This window comes from Carassius gibelio, chromosome A3 (assembly GCF_023724105.1).
Source record: "Carassius gibelio isolate Cgi1373 ecotype wild population from Czech Republic chromosome A3, carGib1.2-hapl.c, whole genome shotgun sequence".
Lineage (NCBI taxonomy): Eukaryota > Metazoa > Chordata > Actinopteri > Cypriniformes > Cyprinidae > Carassius > Carassius gibelio.
In genome coordinates, this window is record NC_068373.1 from 12,220,879 (window position 1) to 12,236,733 (window position 15,855).

General features: G+C 39.2%; 1 protein-coding gene across 1 annotated transcript; it reads left to right on the top strand.

Annotated features, from left to right (window-relative positions):
- Nucleotides 1-15: 15 nt before the first annotated feature.
- On the top strand, nucleotides 16-15,535 carry nlk1 (nemo-like kinase, type 1). Its single transcript, XM_052543863.1, has 12 exons — nucleotides 16-255; nucleotides 2,654-2,962; nucleotides 3,222-3,351; nucleotides 3,523-3,578; nucleotides 4,737-4,843; nucleotides 10,228-10,313; nucleotides 11,134-11,343; nucleotides 11,962-12,063; nucleotides 12,176-12,262; nucleotides 12,731-12,929; nucleotides 13,020-13,113; nucleotides 13,326-15,535. Exons 2-12 carry the CDS (start codon nucleotides 2,655-2,657, stop codon nucleotides 13,372-13,374), a joined length of 1,428 nt encoding a protein of 475 aa, XP_052399823.1. The 5' UTR covers nucleotides 16-255; nucleotide 2,654; the 3' UTR covers nucleotides 13,375-15,535.
- The last annotated feature ends 320 nt before the right edge of the window (nucleotides 15,536-15,855 follow it).

The following is a 15,855-nucleotide window of genomic DNA, read 5'->3' on the forward strand; positions in this document are numbered from 1 at the left end:
CAGTGGTCCCCCCCTCCCCCACACACTCATCCCTCCTTTCTTCCACTCCATCCCCCTCTTTCAACTCCTCCTTCTCGCTCACTACCGCTATTTCCAACAGCTGATTTCCAGACCAGAGAGAGAGGAACACGGCGAGACAGTTCAGGTTCGGAATCAGCTGCTGCAGAAGGATTCACAGCGAGTAGAGATGCGGGGAGAGCGCTGTGGTCCGTCATGAAGATCTGAGCTCCGCCGCCGCTCCGTCAGCTCCGAGAGGTTAGCCCCTGTGCTAAAGCTAACTTTACAAACATCTGCAGACAACAGACCTACATCATCGGCCTTTGTCAGCGTTACAGCTCACGTTTTATTTGCTATGTGCATTAGGTTGGATTATATTCACTTTGTTATTGTTTTCGCACTGAATTGGTTCATTTGTATATATAAAACATCATATATAGGTCACGGAGCAGATTAATTAGCTAGCTAATCGGAGTTAACAGCTGGTGGGGTCGCGTTAGTTACATTATACAAGAATTAACTGGCTTGAAATTCTAAGAAACTGAAATGTAGAAGATTGAGATACATGTAGGCAGACCTCTGTGGTATGTGGAAGGGGTTACAGAAGCTTACATACTAGCCTAGTAACGAAATGTGTCTTTGCTGGGTAGCTTGCTAGCTTGGATATATATATACACACACACACAGTCATGGCCAAAAGTTTTGGCAGGAATATATATTGTGTTTTGTTAAATTTGCTGATTTAGTATTTTTAGATCTTTTCCACATGTTTTTTTATGGTATACTAAAACACAAATAATAAGCATATGTTTCAAGCATATGGCACTTGTTAGAAAAAAAAATGTATAAGTCAGTATTTACAGTGTTGACCCTTGTTCTTCATAACCTCTGCAGTTCGCTCGGGCATGCTGGATATTAGTTAGTAGGCCAAATCCTGACTGATGGCGATCCATTCTTGCCTTTTCTATTACTTCTCAGAGTTGATCACAATTTGTGTTCTTCTGCTTGACCACTCGCCTTTTGAGAACTGACCACAGGTCCTCTATAGGATGGAGATCCAGGGAATTTCAATGCAATGATCTTCGAGCCACTTCTTTATCACTCTTTATTTGTGACATGGTGCACAGATCATCAGCATGGGTCGTTGGAAGAAGTCGTCATTCTTGCAGGACGTTTTGATACCACTCTTTATTCATGGCTGTGTTTTGGGCAGAATTATGAGAGAGCCCACTCCTTTGGTTGAAAAGCAACCCCACACATGGATGATCTCAGGATACTTCACTGTGGGCATGTCACAAACTTATGGCAGCATTCACCTTTTCTTCTCCCAACAATCGATTTTCCAGATGCCCCAAACAGTCAGAAGGGAGCTTCAGAGAAAATAACTTTGCACCAGTCTTCTGCAGTACAATCATTGTACTTCCTGCTGAATTTCAGTCTGTCTTTTACATTTTTCTTGGAGTGAAGTGGTTTATTTGCTCCCCTTCTTGACATCAGGCTGTTGTCCAAAAGTCTTGTCCTCACGGTGTGTGCAGATGTTCTCACACAAACCTGCTGCCGTTCCTGAGCAAGCTCTGCACCACTGGAGACATGATTCCTCAGGAGGAGATGGTCCTGGTGCTTGCTGGACACTCTGGGACGTCCTGAAAACGTCTTCACTGCAGTCGAACCTCTCTGGTTAATGTTAGCTGCTCATTTGGTCTCAGGATCAAAAAACATCATTTATTTTTTTTGTTGTTGTGAAAAGTACATTTTTTCGTCCAATTAAGCTTTTAGGAATTATTTAGCATGCATCTGATCACCCTACAAAATTATTAGAAACAATGGGAATGAAAACCACAACAGTTTAAGCAGCAAACTTTGCCAAACCCAAAATTTATGTCAATAAAGGAAAGGAAAAAGAGGAAAAACTAGAGGACAAAGCAGCTTGCGAACAAAGATGAGGAACAAGAGTGATGTGAAACTTTCCAGACATGTTGCAAGCACATGTTTTTGGTGGCTGTTGACACTGATATCCCAGATAACCATGCTCTCAGACCACCGACCGAGCACGTGAGTAAAGGTTATCACTGAGCTGCACTGTTGCAATGCTGCTGCAGGAACTGAAGATGGGCTCAACAACTTGTTTGATTTTCCTTATATTTTTCTTTTGAAGTCATATGAAAACTATGTGTGAGGAGCAAGCAGAAATAAAAGGCATCATTCACTGGAAACCGCGGTGCAGAATTTGAATGTCATTTTACATCCCACATATTCAGACTTGAAGTTTGGTTATGACAAGCATCAGTGTCGATTGGCATTTGAATGAGATTCATGAGTTTAAATGGATGTGAAGATTTTCAGCGGATAATGCCTGTTTTATTAATTTCGTGTTCCAGAAAAATTTAGTGTGGATTTGCCGTCAGTTTGGTACATGTCTCGAAATTTATGGTTTTATTAAACTACTTTTGAGCTTCAGATAATCAAATTAATCAATTTAGAGGGATAGTTCACCCAAAAAATGTAAAAAAAAAATTGAAGTATGTTGGTGACTGAACAGTTTCGGTTCCCATTAACTTCCATTGTATTGACAACAGATACTATAGAAATCTTTAGAAATTTTTGGGTGGAAAATCACTTTAATGATAATTCCACACCTGTGTTTGTTTTGATGTAGGATGGCTTTCCATGGATCCTCACGGCCAACAGTGTGTGGTAACATGTTCCCTGGATCAGAGTTAAGTCACAAGTATTTTTGTGTCAACACCACGACCGGCACTACCTCAACGGGCCTCAGCGCAACACCAAATCCAGCTGGACCCAACGCACCTGCTGGGACACCCAGGCACCCGGCGTCTCTCGGGGGCAGCACCGGCGGAGGGGCGGCCATCCCGCAACCTCACAGTAACCCAGCAAGTGAGGTTCCAAGCCCTGCTGAGATGGAGCCTGATCGGCCTATCGGTTATGGTGCGTTTGGAGTGGTCTGGTAAGTCCTCCTGTCATCCCAGCATACTGACTCATGATGACTATCTGTCATGTAGTTACGCTACTGTTTAAAAGTTTGGGATCTGTAAGGTTTTTAGAAGATTTTGTTGAAAGAATTCTCTCATGCTCACCCAGGCAGCATTTATTAAACTATTTTCCATTTTAATATGTTTTAAAGTTTAATTAAAATGATACTCAACCCAAATTTTGGTCAGTGGTGTTAAATTTGACAAACTCTGTCTGTCCTTTTGCATTGATAGGTCTGTGACGGACCCTCGGGATGGACGTAAGGTGGCTCTGAAGAAAATGCCGAATGTCTTCCAGAACCTGGTCTCCTGCAAACGTGTGTTCAGGGAACTCCGGATGCTGTGTTTCTTTAAACATGACAATGTAAGTTTTGCAGATGGAAAATGGAAGAAAGCATGCATGCACGCATGGGTGGGTGGGTAGGTGGGCATACAATTAATAGAATTAATAGATTGAGATAAAAAGTGTGTGTGTTTACAGAGTTTTGGAACTTGATTGCATGTTTGTTGTAATGATGGGAATTTGCTTTGGCAGGTGTTGTCTGCCCAAGACATTCTCCAACCTCCACAAATCGACTGCTTTGAGGAGATGTATCCTTCAGATCAAATAGAGCCGCCGGAGTGCATACACTCATAGAAAACAATGTGTTTGAATTTTACGTGACGTGACGTGGTGCTGCGCTTCTCTTCCGGTGTGCGACCCCCTTAAGACTAGTGCATTTTCATTTTAAAACGCATAACTTTAGCTACAGTTATACCTGTTGTTTACACTATTCCGGAGTTTTCGACACTCAAAAATGTGAGACTTTCGAAAATGCTGCAGACCCTGTTTTAGTTCGAATACTCTGGGGTCGCATTTCAGTGTAAATGGACCAAAACAAGTTACTTCTATTTTTACCTCATTGCTAAGGAATATAATGTGACAGTCTAATATCGCAGGACAGTTTCTAAGTGTGCGCAGCGCAATCTGCAATCTCCGACATCCCTCTCTCACTGCTTTTATGTGCGACTGATGTGTGTGTGCATCAATTACAGCAGCACATTAATATACAACGATCATTAAACTTACTTTGAACTACCTGACTTTGCAAATGACCATGGAATAAGCTGGAAAATCGACGGTTTGCCGTGAATTGAAGGTCTTCTCAGAGGCCTACATGTTGTGCATTTAAAATCCTTTAAAGAGATACTCCACCCCAAAATGAAAATGTTGTCATTAATCACTTACCCCCATGTCGTTCCTAACTCATGAAAAGCTTTGTTCGTCTTCGGAACACAATTGAAGATTTTTTGGATAAAAACATTGTGAATGTCCCATAGACTGCCAAGTATATTACACTTTCAAGGTCCAGAAAAGTATGAAAGACATCGTCAGAATAGTCCCATCTGCCATCAGTGGTTCAACCGTAACATTATGAAGCGACGACAATACTTTGTGTATGCGAAGAAAACAAAAATAACGACTTTATTTATTCAACAATTCCTCTGTTTTTCTCCACTTAACCGTAACGCCATTTTGGAGATTATGAGCTGAATGCAGACAGCATACGCTATTCTATATCGGACACTTTCAAAAAGTCGATGAAATCATAAACAACCACCCCTTTCATGTATCATGAGATACACATTTGTTTATTTCACCCATTACTAGTTTCCAGCATGTTTTATTTTTCCTCATAGCAGATGTTGTTTTTGTGGCTGTAGACATTTTGCAGGTCAGGTGTTTTCTTAACTGGGTCTGTGGTGTAGATACGTGATCACTGAGCTCATGCAGAGTGACCTGCATAAAGTCATCGTCTCCCCTCAGCCTCTCACCACCGATCACATCAAGGTGTTCCTCTACCAGATACTAAGGGGTGAGTTTACATGGGCATTTTTTTCAAGTTTATTTGTATAGCGCTTTTTACAATACAAATCGTTACAAAGCAACTTTACAGGAAATTATGTTTCTACAATATTTAGTAATAGCTAGTGGTTTGTGCACGTTTGACAGGATTTTATAAAAAATAAAAAATAATAATAATACAAGACGTAGTCAGCTAGACGATGAACTATCAATATTAGTAATTAATAGTTATTTTATGATGCAGTTTAGCACATTTAGCAATAATTGTTAGTTCTGTTTGTTGATTCAAGGTTAGCATCATCTGAGGTCCTCTGAGGGTCAGCATCATCTCTTCTCAGGTGATCTGGATCCAGACTGAAGCTTGTGGCAAAACATAGAAACAAAATAGACATCATTAGCATAGCTGCTGATCCAACAAAGTAAAATTAGTTTAGCCCAAGCTAATGAATAAAAATGCACATTTGATCAGATGCAACTACACTCATAATTTAAAAGATACATTATTCGTATGCTTGGCGAAAGAGATGTGTTTTTAATCTAGATTTAAACAATGTCACAATGTCACAAAACAATGTGGGCATGTCACTTTTGGATTACAATATCATGCAGTGTACATAAAATGTAGTACAAACGTTGCCACACTAATAGTGGAGAGCAAGAGTAATTGCACCTGTAGATCAGATTGATGTGTGATTCCACAGGTTTGTCATATCATCTTATTGGTGCTTGTCCACTGTGGTCATCTTATTGTTTTTATTATTATTTTAGATAAGACTTTATTTTATAGTCTAGCGTTCAGAACTTTTGGTTTTGTAAGATGTTTTTGAAAGAAATCTATTATTCTCATCCAAGCGGCATTTCTATGCTGCAATTTAAAATGCATTTTCTGTATTAATATATTTTTATAATTTCTGTGGTGGCAAAGCTGAATTTTCAGTAGTCATTACTCATTTCTTCAGTGTCATGTGAGCCTTTATATTAATTTAATTATATAAAATTATTCTAAAATACTGATATACTGAAACATTTCTAATTAATTATTTTAATAATAATATATAATATTATTATCTTTTTGTGATAACTGATACCTTTTTTAGGATTATGTGATAATAGCAGCTTGTATTTTAAATGGAAATGGAAGTTCCCTTTCAATCAGTTACTTCTACGTTGTGTAAAATTTCCGACATTAGGGATCACTTTTGGGAGCCCAGACTCCTCTGAAATCATTGAGACAAAGCCAATGAAATTATTAAGCAAGATTTGCATAGCTGGCCACACCCCAGACATCCTGATATAAATAGGCCAGCATGGCATTTGCTTACTCATTCTGTTTTTCGGAGCCGAATACAGCATCTCTCCATTAGTAGCGGCATATCATTGTGCTTTCGAGCTCCTCGTTGTTGGATCTACAGCACAGATTGCGACCGTTCCCTTCCCCACACTGGGCTAAGTGTTGTGAGAGTACCCTGGGGTGCTTTAATGGCGATCTTTAAGAGCAAATTTCCTTCTAAAAGATTACATTTTCTAAAAGAAGACTGTTTCCCATTTAGCCCTTCTATTTCAGAGTATGAGGACACAGGGAAGGCAAGAGTAGTTCCACTGGGTGAATTCCCGCCAACCTCTCACACTTTGTGTCCTCCGGTTGAACTTCCAGATGAGTTTGAGAGCTTGTCTCAATTTGTCAATCAAGGCTCATTAAGAGAAGGAGCTGGTGATCGCAAGATCAGAGGACAGCCTAGAACCATCAGAAGCTGATGATTCGACTGAACTGGCGCCCTCGGGAGCCCTTCAGACAGTTGGACTTTGTGCCTTCTCTATGAAGATGACCTTCCTGACTGCGACTTCTATCAAGAGGGTGGGGGATCTTCAAGCCCTCTTTATTGACAAATCATTCCTGAAATTCGTGCTGGCAGACTCTCACGTTGTCCTGAGATCCCGGCCTGAATATGTGCCCAAGGCTCCCACCACTTCTTTTAGAGATAAGGTGGTAACCTTTAGGGCTGTGCAAATAATCACATTCGATTGTTATGCGCATCTCGTCAGTAAAGCCAGTCCAGTGATTAGTAGTAATTCACTATCACCTGCTTTCAGATTGAGCAGCTTTTAAAGGGGGGGTGAAATGCTCGTTTTCAATCAATATCCTGTTAATCTTGAGTACCTATAGAGTAGTACTGCATCCTTCATAACTCCAGTCTTTAGTTTTATTATATTCATAAGAGAAAAATAGTCTGTGCCGATTTTTCCCGGAAAAACACGACCGGCTGGAGGCGTGACGTGTGGGCGGAGCTAAAGAATCACGAGTGCGAGTAGGCTTTTGCGTTGAGAGCGTTTGGAAGCTGTGACATTACCGTGAGGGAAAAACCATCATCCCAAACAAACCATGGCTAACAGTCAGATTCAGCGTATATTTATGATCCAGAATCAGATTCAGAGGCTGAAATTTAACAAGAGCAGCATCAGCAACGACGTCTCTATGTGGTATGTACTGAAACTGTATATATTTGCTTAGCGGTTTTGGAAAATGACTAAGTTTCACTTTGTCGTCTTTTTTTTTTTTTTTAAGCTGTACATGTGGAAAGTGCAGTTTGATGACAACATTGCATGTTGTTTACTTGATGTGCTTACGTGCCGATAGCTAAGTTAACAACACAGAGATATTTGAAGCAGTTTTACTCACCGCCTGCGGTTCCAACACACGATCGTAACTCTTTTTCGTTGGGACTGCATTATCCTTAAGAAATAAACGATACGCAAATCCGTCGTCAAACTGGGCCTTGTTTGTAAAACAAGCATCTTCGAAATGCAGGGAACAAACAAAAACACTTGCACAACTCCGTTGATGCTCTGTAAAAATAAACTCCATCCACTGGTCCCTTAATGCTGTTTTTTTTTTGGTAATCTGTGCAGGGTTGTCTTGCCCTGGCAACCAAAAACACACTTCTTTTGTGACATTTCGCGACCCTCTTGCTCTGATCAGTGAATATCTGTGCTCAGCCTCTCAGTGCTGTGCTATATGGGAGCGCGCGCTCTTCCGGCAGACGTGCCCTTAGGACACATATAAGGAAATTCCGCTCCATCTAACGTCACACAGAGCCATACTCGAAAAGAAATTAATGTTTTAAGTTTAATTGTCAGTGAACTACAGCTCTGTGTATTGAAAGCTGCTCAATCTGAAAGCAGGTGATGGTGATTTACCAGTTTTCATGGGACCGGCTTTACTGATGAAATGCGCATGACAATTGAATATACAATTGAATACTGTTTTTAAACAAAGTATTTCCCACTGGATAGTGGATGTGATCCATTAAAGCTGGGCATTACACTGTGTGATTTTTCATCCGATTTTAAGCCGAATTCTGACTTGTGCGACTCTTTCGGGTTGGGACGATTTTCAGCATTTTCGTGCGTCGTTTTTCGTGCAGTGTACAAAGGGAAACGAGAGCCGATTAACCTCTCCCGACCGTGTGTGTGTGTGTAAATATATATATATTAGGGCCGGGACTCGATTAAAAAAAATAATCTAATTAATTAGAGGCTTTGTAATTAATTAATCGAAATTAATCGCATTTTAATCGCATATAAATATTTGACCTGAGAACAGTGAGAAGTAATTTTTTTTTTCACATGGATTTATAGTATACCATTGAATAATGACTGAATACATAAGCTTAAGCAACAAAATATTGTTTATTTTTGTTCAACCAAGTCTAGCAGACCAGTGCAATTTTTGCCATGAAGTGTAGCAATAGCATATTTAGAAACAATTTAGAAATAGTACATTTCAGAAATTCAGGAAGCTTATAGGTGCTGGAACCTTCTGTAAAGAGTTTTTTAAGTAAAACACAATACTGTCAATTACATTCAGAGCATTGGAAACCCTGACTATTAGAAAACATCTCTCTGTTGCTTCAGAGGCCATAACATACTACGTCCAACTCTCAATAACCTTGGCCAAAACAATAAAGAGTTCAACATAAACTGTTGCACCAACAAAATAATATATAGTTCAACATAAAGTGTAAAGTCCACGCTAGCTGATATATGTTTTGCGTTGAGGTGATACTTGAGGCTCGATGTGCTGCAGTGATATCATAGACAGTAGTGATATGCGAAGCGAACGCTAGTTGGTGCTTCAGTATAATCGGTCCGCCGAAACAAATCCAGTGAGAAACGTTCCGCGGTGCAAAAAAAAGTTATTAAAAATGCGGGAATTTTTTTTTCTGTAATTAATTAATCTTAGTTAACGCGTTCTTTTTTGTGTAATTAATTAATCTCAATTAACGCGTTAAAGTCCCGGCCCTAATATATATATATATTAGGAACATTTATTAGGTTAAATGTCTCATTAATGCAATTATCTAATCAACCAATCACATGGCAGTTGCTTCAATGCATTTAGGGGTGTGGTCCTGGTCAAAACAATAACCTGAACTCCAAATTGATTGTCAGAATGGGAAAGAAAGGTGATTTAAGCAATTTTGGATTGGACAGTTGAAGACTGGAAAAATGTTACCTGGTCTGATGAGTCTTGATTTCTGTTGAGAGATTCAGATGGTAGAGTCAGAATTTGGCGTAAACAGAATGAGAACATGGATCCATCATGCGTGGGGTAATGGTGTGTTGGATGTTTTCTTGGCACACTTTAGGCCCTTAGTGCCAATTGAGCATCGTTTAAATGACACTGCCTACATGAGCATTGTTTCTGACCATGTCCATCCCTTTATGACCACCATGTACCCATCCTCTGATGGCTACCTCCAATGCACCATGTCACAAAGCTTGAATCATTTCAAATTGGTTTCTTGAACATGACAATGAGTTCACTGTACTAAAATGGCCCCCACAGTCACTAGATCTCAACCCAATAGAGCATCTTTGGGATGTGTTGGAACGGGAGCTTCGTGCGCTGGATGTGCATCCCACAAATCTCCATCAACTGCAGGATGCTATCCTATCACTATGAGCCAACATTTCTAAAGACTGCTTTCAGCACCTTGTTGAATCAATGCCACGTAGAATTAAGGCAGTTCTGAAGGCGAAAGGGGGTCAAACACAGTATTAGTATGGTGTTCCTAATAATAATCCTTTTAGGTGAGCGTATATGTGTGTGTGTGTATAGATGGATATAGATTATTCAGTTTGTTTAGAAAAACAGTACGTTCTCATGACAAAAAACCAGATCTGGTAGAAATATTACCGGTCATTTTGTTTTGCACTGTTTGCGCTCATTTTGCACTAGTGGAAAGCGCCTCTAACAACACAGGTGTTGGTATTAGCAATGCAGGAAGTATTAATTTCCTAATCGGACAAAATGGTGTTTTGTTGTGTGATTTTGTTTTTTATTGCTTTTCCTGTCAGTGTCTTTAATGAGATGTCCTTCTCTCTTCCTCTCAGGGCTGAAATACCTGCATTCTGCAGGCATTCTGCACAGAGACATCAAGCCAGGGAACCTGCTGGTCAACAGCAACTGTCTGCTTAAGGTATGATACCACACATGTATACATCAAATGTGCTCAACCTAATAATAAAATGGGCAATAGAACTTTCAAATATGGCAAAGTGAGAATCCGTGGCAGACTGGTCATCTGGAGCACCGGAGTTTTCCTGGTGGCCCGCTGTACAATGTGTTATAAATCTTACTCTAGACTGAATGGTGATTTATTTCATTTTCCACAAAAATATGAAGCAGTGATAATAATCAGAAATGTTTATCAAAAAAATCAGTATATCAGAACGATTTGTAAAGGATCATGTGACACTGAAGGCTGGAGTAATGATGCTGAAAATTCAGCTTTGATCACAGAAATAAATCGTTTACTCTATATTTCCATAGAAAACAGCTATTCTAAATTGAAACTCTATATATTTCACATATTACAGTTTACTGTATTTTTCATCATCATAAAAAAAACTCTTTGTCAAGGAATTAAAAGGTACAAAAACAGTTAAAAACAGTCCACATTCTGCACTACATTCCGAGTCTTCTAGAGCAGAGCATTGTTATTTGGACTGATATTATGGTAGGCATTTAACTTTAGAGATATTAAACTGTCCCTCTAAGAGATGTGTAAAAAATATTATTGACAAATTGCCATATACACCAGGAATGACAAATGATTATGTAAAGTATGACGGTCATTCATTAATGTTAATGATAATGATTAAAAATATAAATATTTCCGTATTGTGTTATATTTGTATGTTAGTAAGTGGTGTAAAAATTATTTATTGGTTCTTGGTGGCCACTTTTTAGCCCCAGCCTGCCCCTGGTGAGAAATGTCACTTTTCTTTCTCATTTAGATTTGTGACTTTGGCCTAGCACGAGTAGAGGAGCCAGATCCTTCTCGTCACATGACCCAGGAGGTGGTGACGCAGTATTACCGTGCTCCGGAGGTTCTGATGGGATGCCAGCATTACACTTCATCGATAGATGTCTGGTCTGTAGGCTGCATCTTCGCAGAGTTGCTAGGCAGACGTATTCTTTTCCAGGCTCAGAGCCCCATACAACAGGTAATGATGGTTATTTTGTGTATTTGATGTAATGAAATGTGTTTATGCCATTTGAGGTGCCCTGCCTTGTTGAAATACATAATTATTTTTTACAAAGCTGATCGTTCTGAAAAGCGATGTGTGCTCTGATTGGCCAGCTATCCAGTGTGTTGTGATTGGCTGAATTCCTCAAGTGTGTGAAAGAAATGTTACACCCCTTACCATACTGTGAGGCTGTGTCCTGGAGAGACGAGACAAAACCGATAAAAACCCATTATAAACGAGGCATTTGTTGTATCCAGTAGGGACATAATTATTGATTATAATGACTTTTATTATACTTTGTATTTATACTGTCTTTTTATTGCATTATTGCGCTGTGTCAACATTAAAAAACTAAAGCAAAAGAGCACTTCACAGCACTTCGGCCTCGGCGCAGTAATATCATCACTCCTGAAAACTCATAGTGGAAGAACGTAGTGGAATATGGAAAAACTTGTGGCGTTTTTCTTTAAAGGATCTTTTTTTATTTATAAATAAACTTTAATCTTGCTGAAAATTTAATGAATTTGATTTTGAGAAAAAGTGAATTACAGTGTTTTACAGTGAATTACCTGTTTTTCACTCTTTTTCTCTCAGTTGGATCTGATCACTGATCTCCTCGGGACTCCTCCTCTTTCTGCCATGGCATCTGCGTGTGAAGGGGCGCGAGCGCATATTCTTAGAGGACCCCACAAACCAGTTCAGTACCCTCCTTTACTATAATTCATCACTCCATAAAGACGTAATGCATAAATCTGTCCTCAAATCAAACTAAATATTTGAACTTTTATTTGTGCTTCCCCTCTCTTAGCCCTCGCTTTCTGTTCTGTACATGCTGTCAGACGGGGCAACACATGAAGCTGTTCATCTTTTGTGCCGCATGCTAGTTTTTGATCCAGTGAGTATTACATTTTTAGATCACAATGATAACTTTCTACATTTTGGTTAAATATTTTGTGGTTATGTATTGATGGCATATACCTAATAGTTAATTTGAGGCCATATACACACTTCTGAGTGCCTGTATTTCATAACATTTATATTTAAAGCCCATTCTTCCATAATTGGTTGAATCTCCCGATACTAGGAGAAAATACAATGGCAAAAATATTCTGAATGTCTTATTTAAATTTTAAATTAAATCATTTTGCTGCTTAATATTTTTATGCAAACTGTGATAACGTGAAAACGTGTCTTTACTGACCTTATATATTTGAATGGTAGTGTATCTTTTTTTTTTTTTTTTTTTTAAGATATTTTATAGAAGTTATAGTTGTGTTATTATTATTATTATTATTATGGAGAGAAAATGACTTAAGTTATTATTATTCCTCAGGTAATATTCTCTGTGTGTCTCCGTCTATAGGCCAAGCGCATCTCTGGCAGTGACGCTCTGTCTCATCCGTACTTGGACGAGGGTCGTCTGCGGTACCACACCTGCATGTGTAAGTGCTGTTACTCTGTGCCCAGCGGGAGGGTGTACACCCGAGACTTTGAGCCGCCTGCAGAGCGACCTTTCAGTCACAACTATGAGCAGAGCATGCACTCCGTCTGGCAGGGCAAAGGTGACTCACTCTGGCCCTTCGTTACGATTAAATCTTGACCATCTTTGACATGAAGGGCCCATGATGACCTGTTTTCTCTCTTTATCTCAGAGCTCATCCATCGTTTTATAACCGAGCACCAGCAAGGCAAACGAGTGCCTTTGTGCATCAATCCCCAGAGTGCAGCCTTCAAAACCTTCATTAGGTGACTATAAGAACAAGCGTTTTCTGACCACTCAACTCTTTTTCCAGTAAATGCGCTCAAAATTTAAAATGACACGCTTTATGTATAAATCTGCATTATAATGTATATAAAAAATATGTGTGTATATCCTGTCCTGTCACAGATTACTTATTTATTACAATATTTCTTTTGCCATCTTGTTAAGCCATTCTTTTTCTTTATTTCTGTATCAGGTCCACAGCCTGGCATTCTTCAAAAGTGTCAAGGAAAGAAGAGAGATGAGGGGGATTCTGGGTAATGTGGATCATAGGAGCAAGCATGCGTTGGAGATGAAGATGGTTTTTGATGGATTCTCAGCACTCGTTCCAGTTCCACACCACTGATGAATAATGCTTCTGATGCTGCTGAGAACACTTTTATATCGACTCCACTCGAGGATTACGGGAACTAGAATTTCCCACAAAAAAAAAAAAAAAAGGAAATCTCATGGATTGTTGAATTTTGACTAAATGAGCCAACGTCAAAGTTGTGCAATACAGATATCTGGAATAATGCAAATGACAAGACCGCGCTGACCATGATTTCACTAAGGGATGAGATGACCGTGCCCATGAGCCCATAGCATCGCCTGTGCAGCCATCTTTACTCCGAGTGCATCTCCAAACTCTGTCTAGACTTCTATCACTGTGTTCTTTTTGCGGGTTCTTAGGTTTTATTCTTAAACTTCTGATAACCAAAAGATCCAAAGTCATCTTTCTTTATTAATGCTTCCTCATTCAATTTAATGCTTTCTGTTCAATTTTCTACTCATTTTTTTTTTAGGGGGGCTGGGGGTTATTCTGCAGTTTCTTCTATAGCCTCTCAACATTATGAAACATCCTGTTCAAACGATCCTTCAGCAGATGCTTTAGAGTTGTATCAGAACGCTGTATAGAAGTGACAGTGTTTCGTGCCAACAGACGTACGTACGTTTATCTGTGGGATTTATATTTTGTTCCATTCCCAGCTGAAGCATCTTCCCAAATGTCCCGCCCCCCTCCTAGGACCAAACAAGATTGATGTCAGTATCCTGCTCTCTGATTGGGCGAGGCTCTGTAGGCAGAGAAGATAGATTGAATATTATTTATTTTCTCTTTTTAATTTATTGTTGTCTTGTCCAACTGTGGTTGGCGGACCAGTTTCTTGGGTTTCATAATGGCATGAGCGAGCCGTCTGGTCTGTTTTTGAAAAACTGTGCGTTTCGGAGAATTTAGGGAATGTGCAGTGTTGTGCTTTTTTCAATATGTCATTACCTCAACTGGCCCTCAGTTTACAGGGCTGTTGTATATAGACTGAACCCAATCGTTTATCAAAAAATGTACTGTAATGTAGTCGAATGACGTCAAGTGTGTGTGTGTGCGTGTGTGTGGAGCTTCTCTACTGGGCCGCAGTCGATCCCTGAATCCGTCTGCTTTTCCTTTTGCTTCAGAGCAGATTGTTGGGACAGTGGCTTATGGTTAATTTTAGATAGTTGTGGGGGAAATGCTGCTGTTCGTGTAATACCTCTAAAACCTCCCTGACTCATTTGTAAAAGTAACACGTCTAGAGCTCAGGTTTCATATTATACAATATGAACTAGACTGTAGACACTGTAGTGGACAGTAGATCCAGGCAGTAGCTGGTGCTCTCTGGGATTATTGCAGAGAGCTGAATACTCAAAAATGCCCAGTACTGTAAAGGTTTGCATCCTACCACCAGATGGCAACAAAAGCACGGCACGTTTGGATGCATCAAGGCAGATGTTGCTCATCAGTAAAGTCTCTCAATGCTTGTGTGTATGGACTTCACTTGGATTGGCAATTGCAGTGAATTAAGGGTTTTATTTTAGAAACTTTTTCTTTTTTTATGTGTTATTTAATTTTATTATAGGACAATGCATCCTCCCCCCACCCCCATGTATTGTGACCAATTTTTTTTTTTTTTTAGCTTTTGGATGAAATGTTTAGTTTAAGTAGATGATGTTTTTATGACCACTTTTGCTATTGTCTTGGTAGAGAAGCTTGCTAAATAGTGAAGGAATGAAGATCGGTGGCTTGGTTTAGTCTTACTGACTGCCAAGCTGAAAGTAGACATTTTACGTAAATGGTGAATTTCTTTCAGTCGTAAGATAATAGATGTTAGACATTTTTAAGATGAATCTCAAAACTTGATATTCGTGTCAATGACTATTATTCTGAAAAAATGATTGAACAGTTGTTTTAAGATGGTTATTACTTTCTTGTTATCTGTTTTTGTTTTTATTTTAATTCTTTTTTTCTTTTTCTTTTTTGTCTTTGCATTTTAAAAGAAAACATGTTTTTGGATTTGTGTTCCCAACAAATACTTGAAGTTTTTAAGAAAGAAAAAAAAAAAAAGAGAGATGTGGGTTTGGGTAAAATAGACATTAAAGAGACAGACACTGGAATCCTTGTCTCTGCATCTTATTGGTTTGTCATCGCAATTGCATTGCCGCCATTGAACAGGACAATGGAATTTCAATTACAAAGATTTAAAGAGCTTTTGTTATGTTTGCAGCTATTGGGTGTTTAAAATCAGCATGAAATTAATTCCTCCTATTGTGAACAACTTATCTATGCATGTTTCTTTCTTTCTTTCTTTGAACTACACTCCGTAGTGTTTCATCAAAATGTCACATCTGGACCTGCCGGTGAAAACATCAGACTGTCGCTTTTGCTGAACCATCGCTACTTCGTTTTCTTGTATTTAAAGTTATGTGATTTTAAA

Bases quoted from the DNA above. Each gene is read 5' to 3' on its own strand.
- nlk1 (XM_052543863.1), top strand. From the start codon at position 2,655: ATGGCTTTCCATGGATCCTCACGGCCAACAGTGTGTGGTAACATGTTC. The intron at 4,844-10,227 runs GTGAGTTTACAT...TCTTCCTCTCAG, and splicing joins CCTCTACCAGATACTAAGGG to GGCTGAAATACCTGCATTCT. The intron at 11,344-11,961 runs GTAATGATGGTT...TTTTTCTCTCAG, and splicing joins CTCAGAGCCCCATACAACAG to TTGGATCTGATCACTGATCT.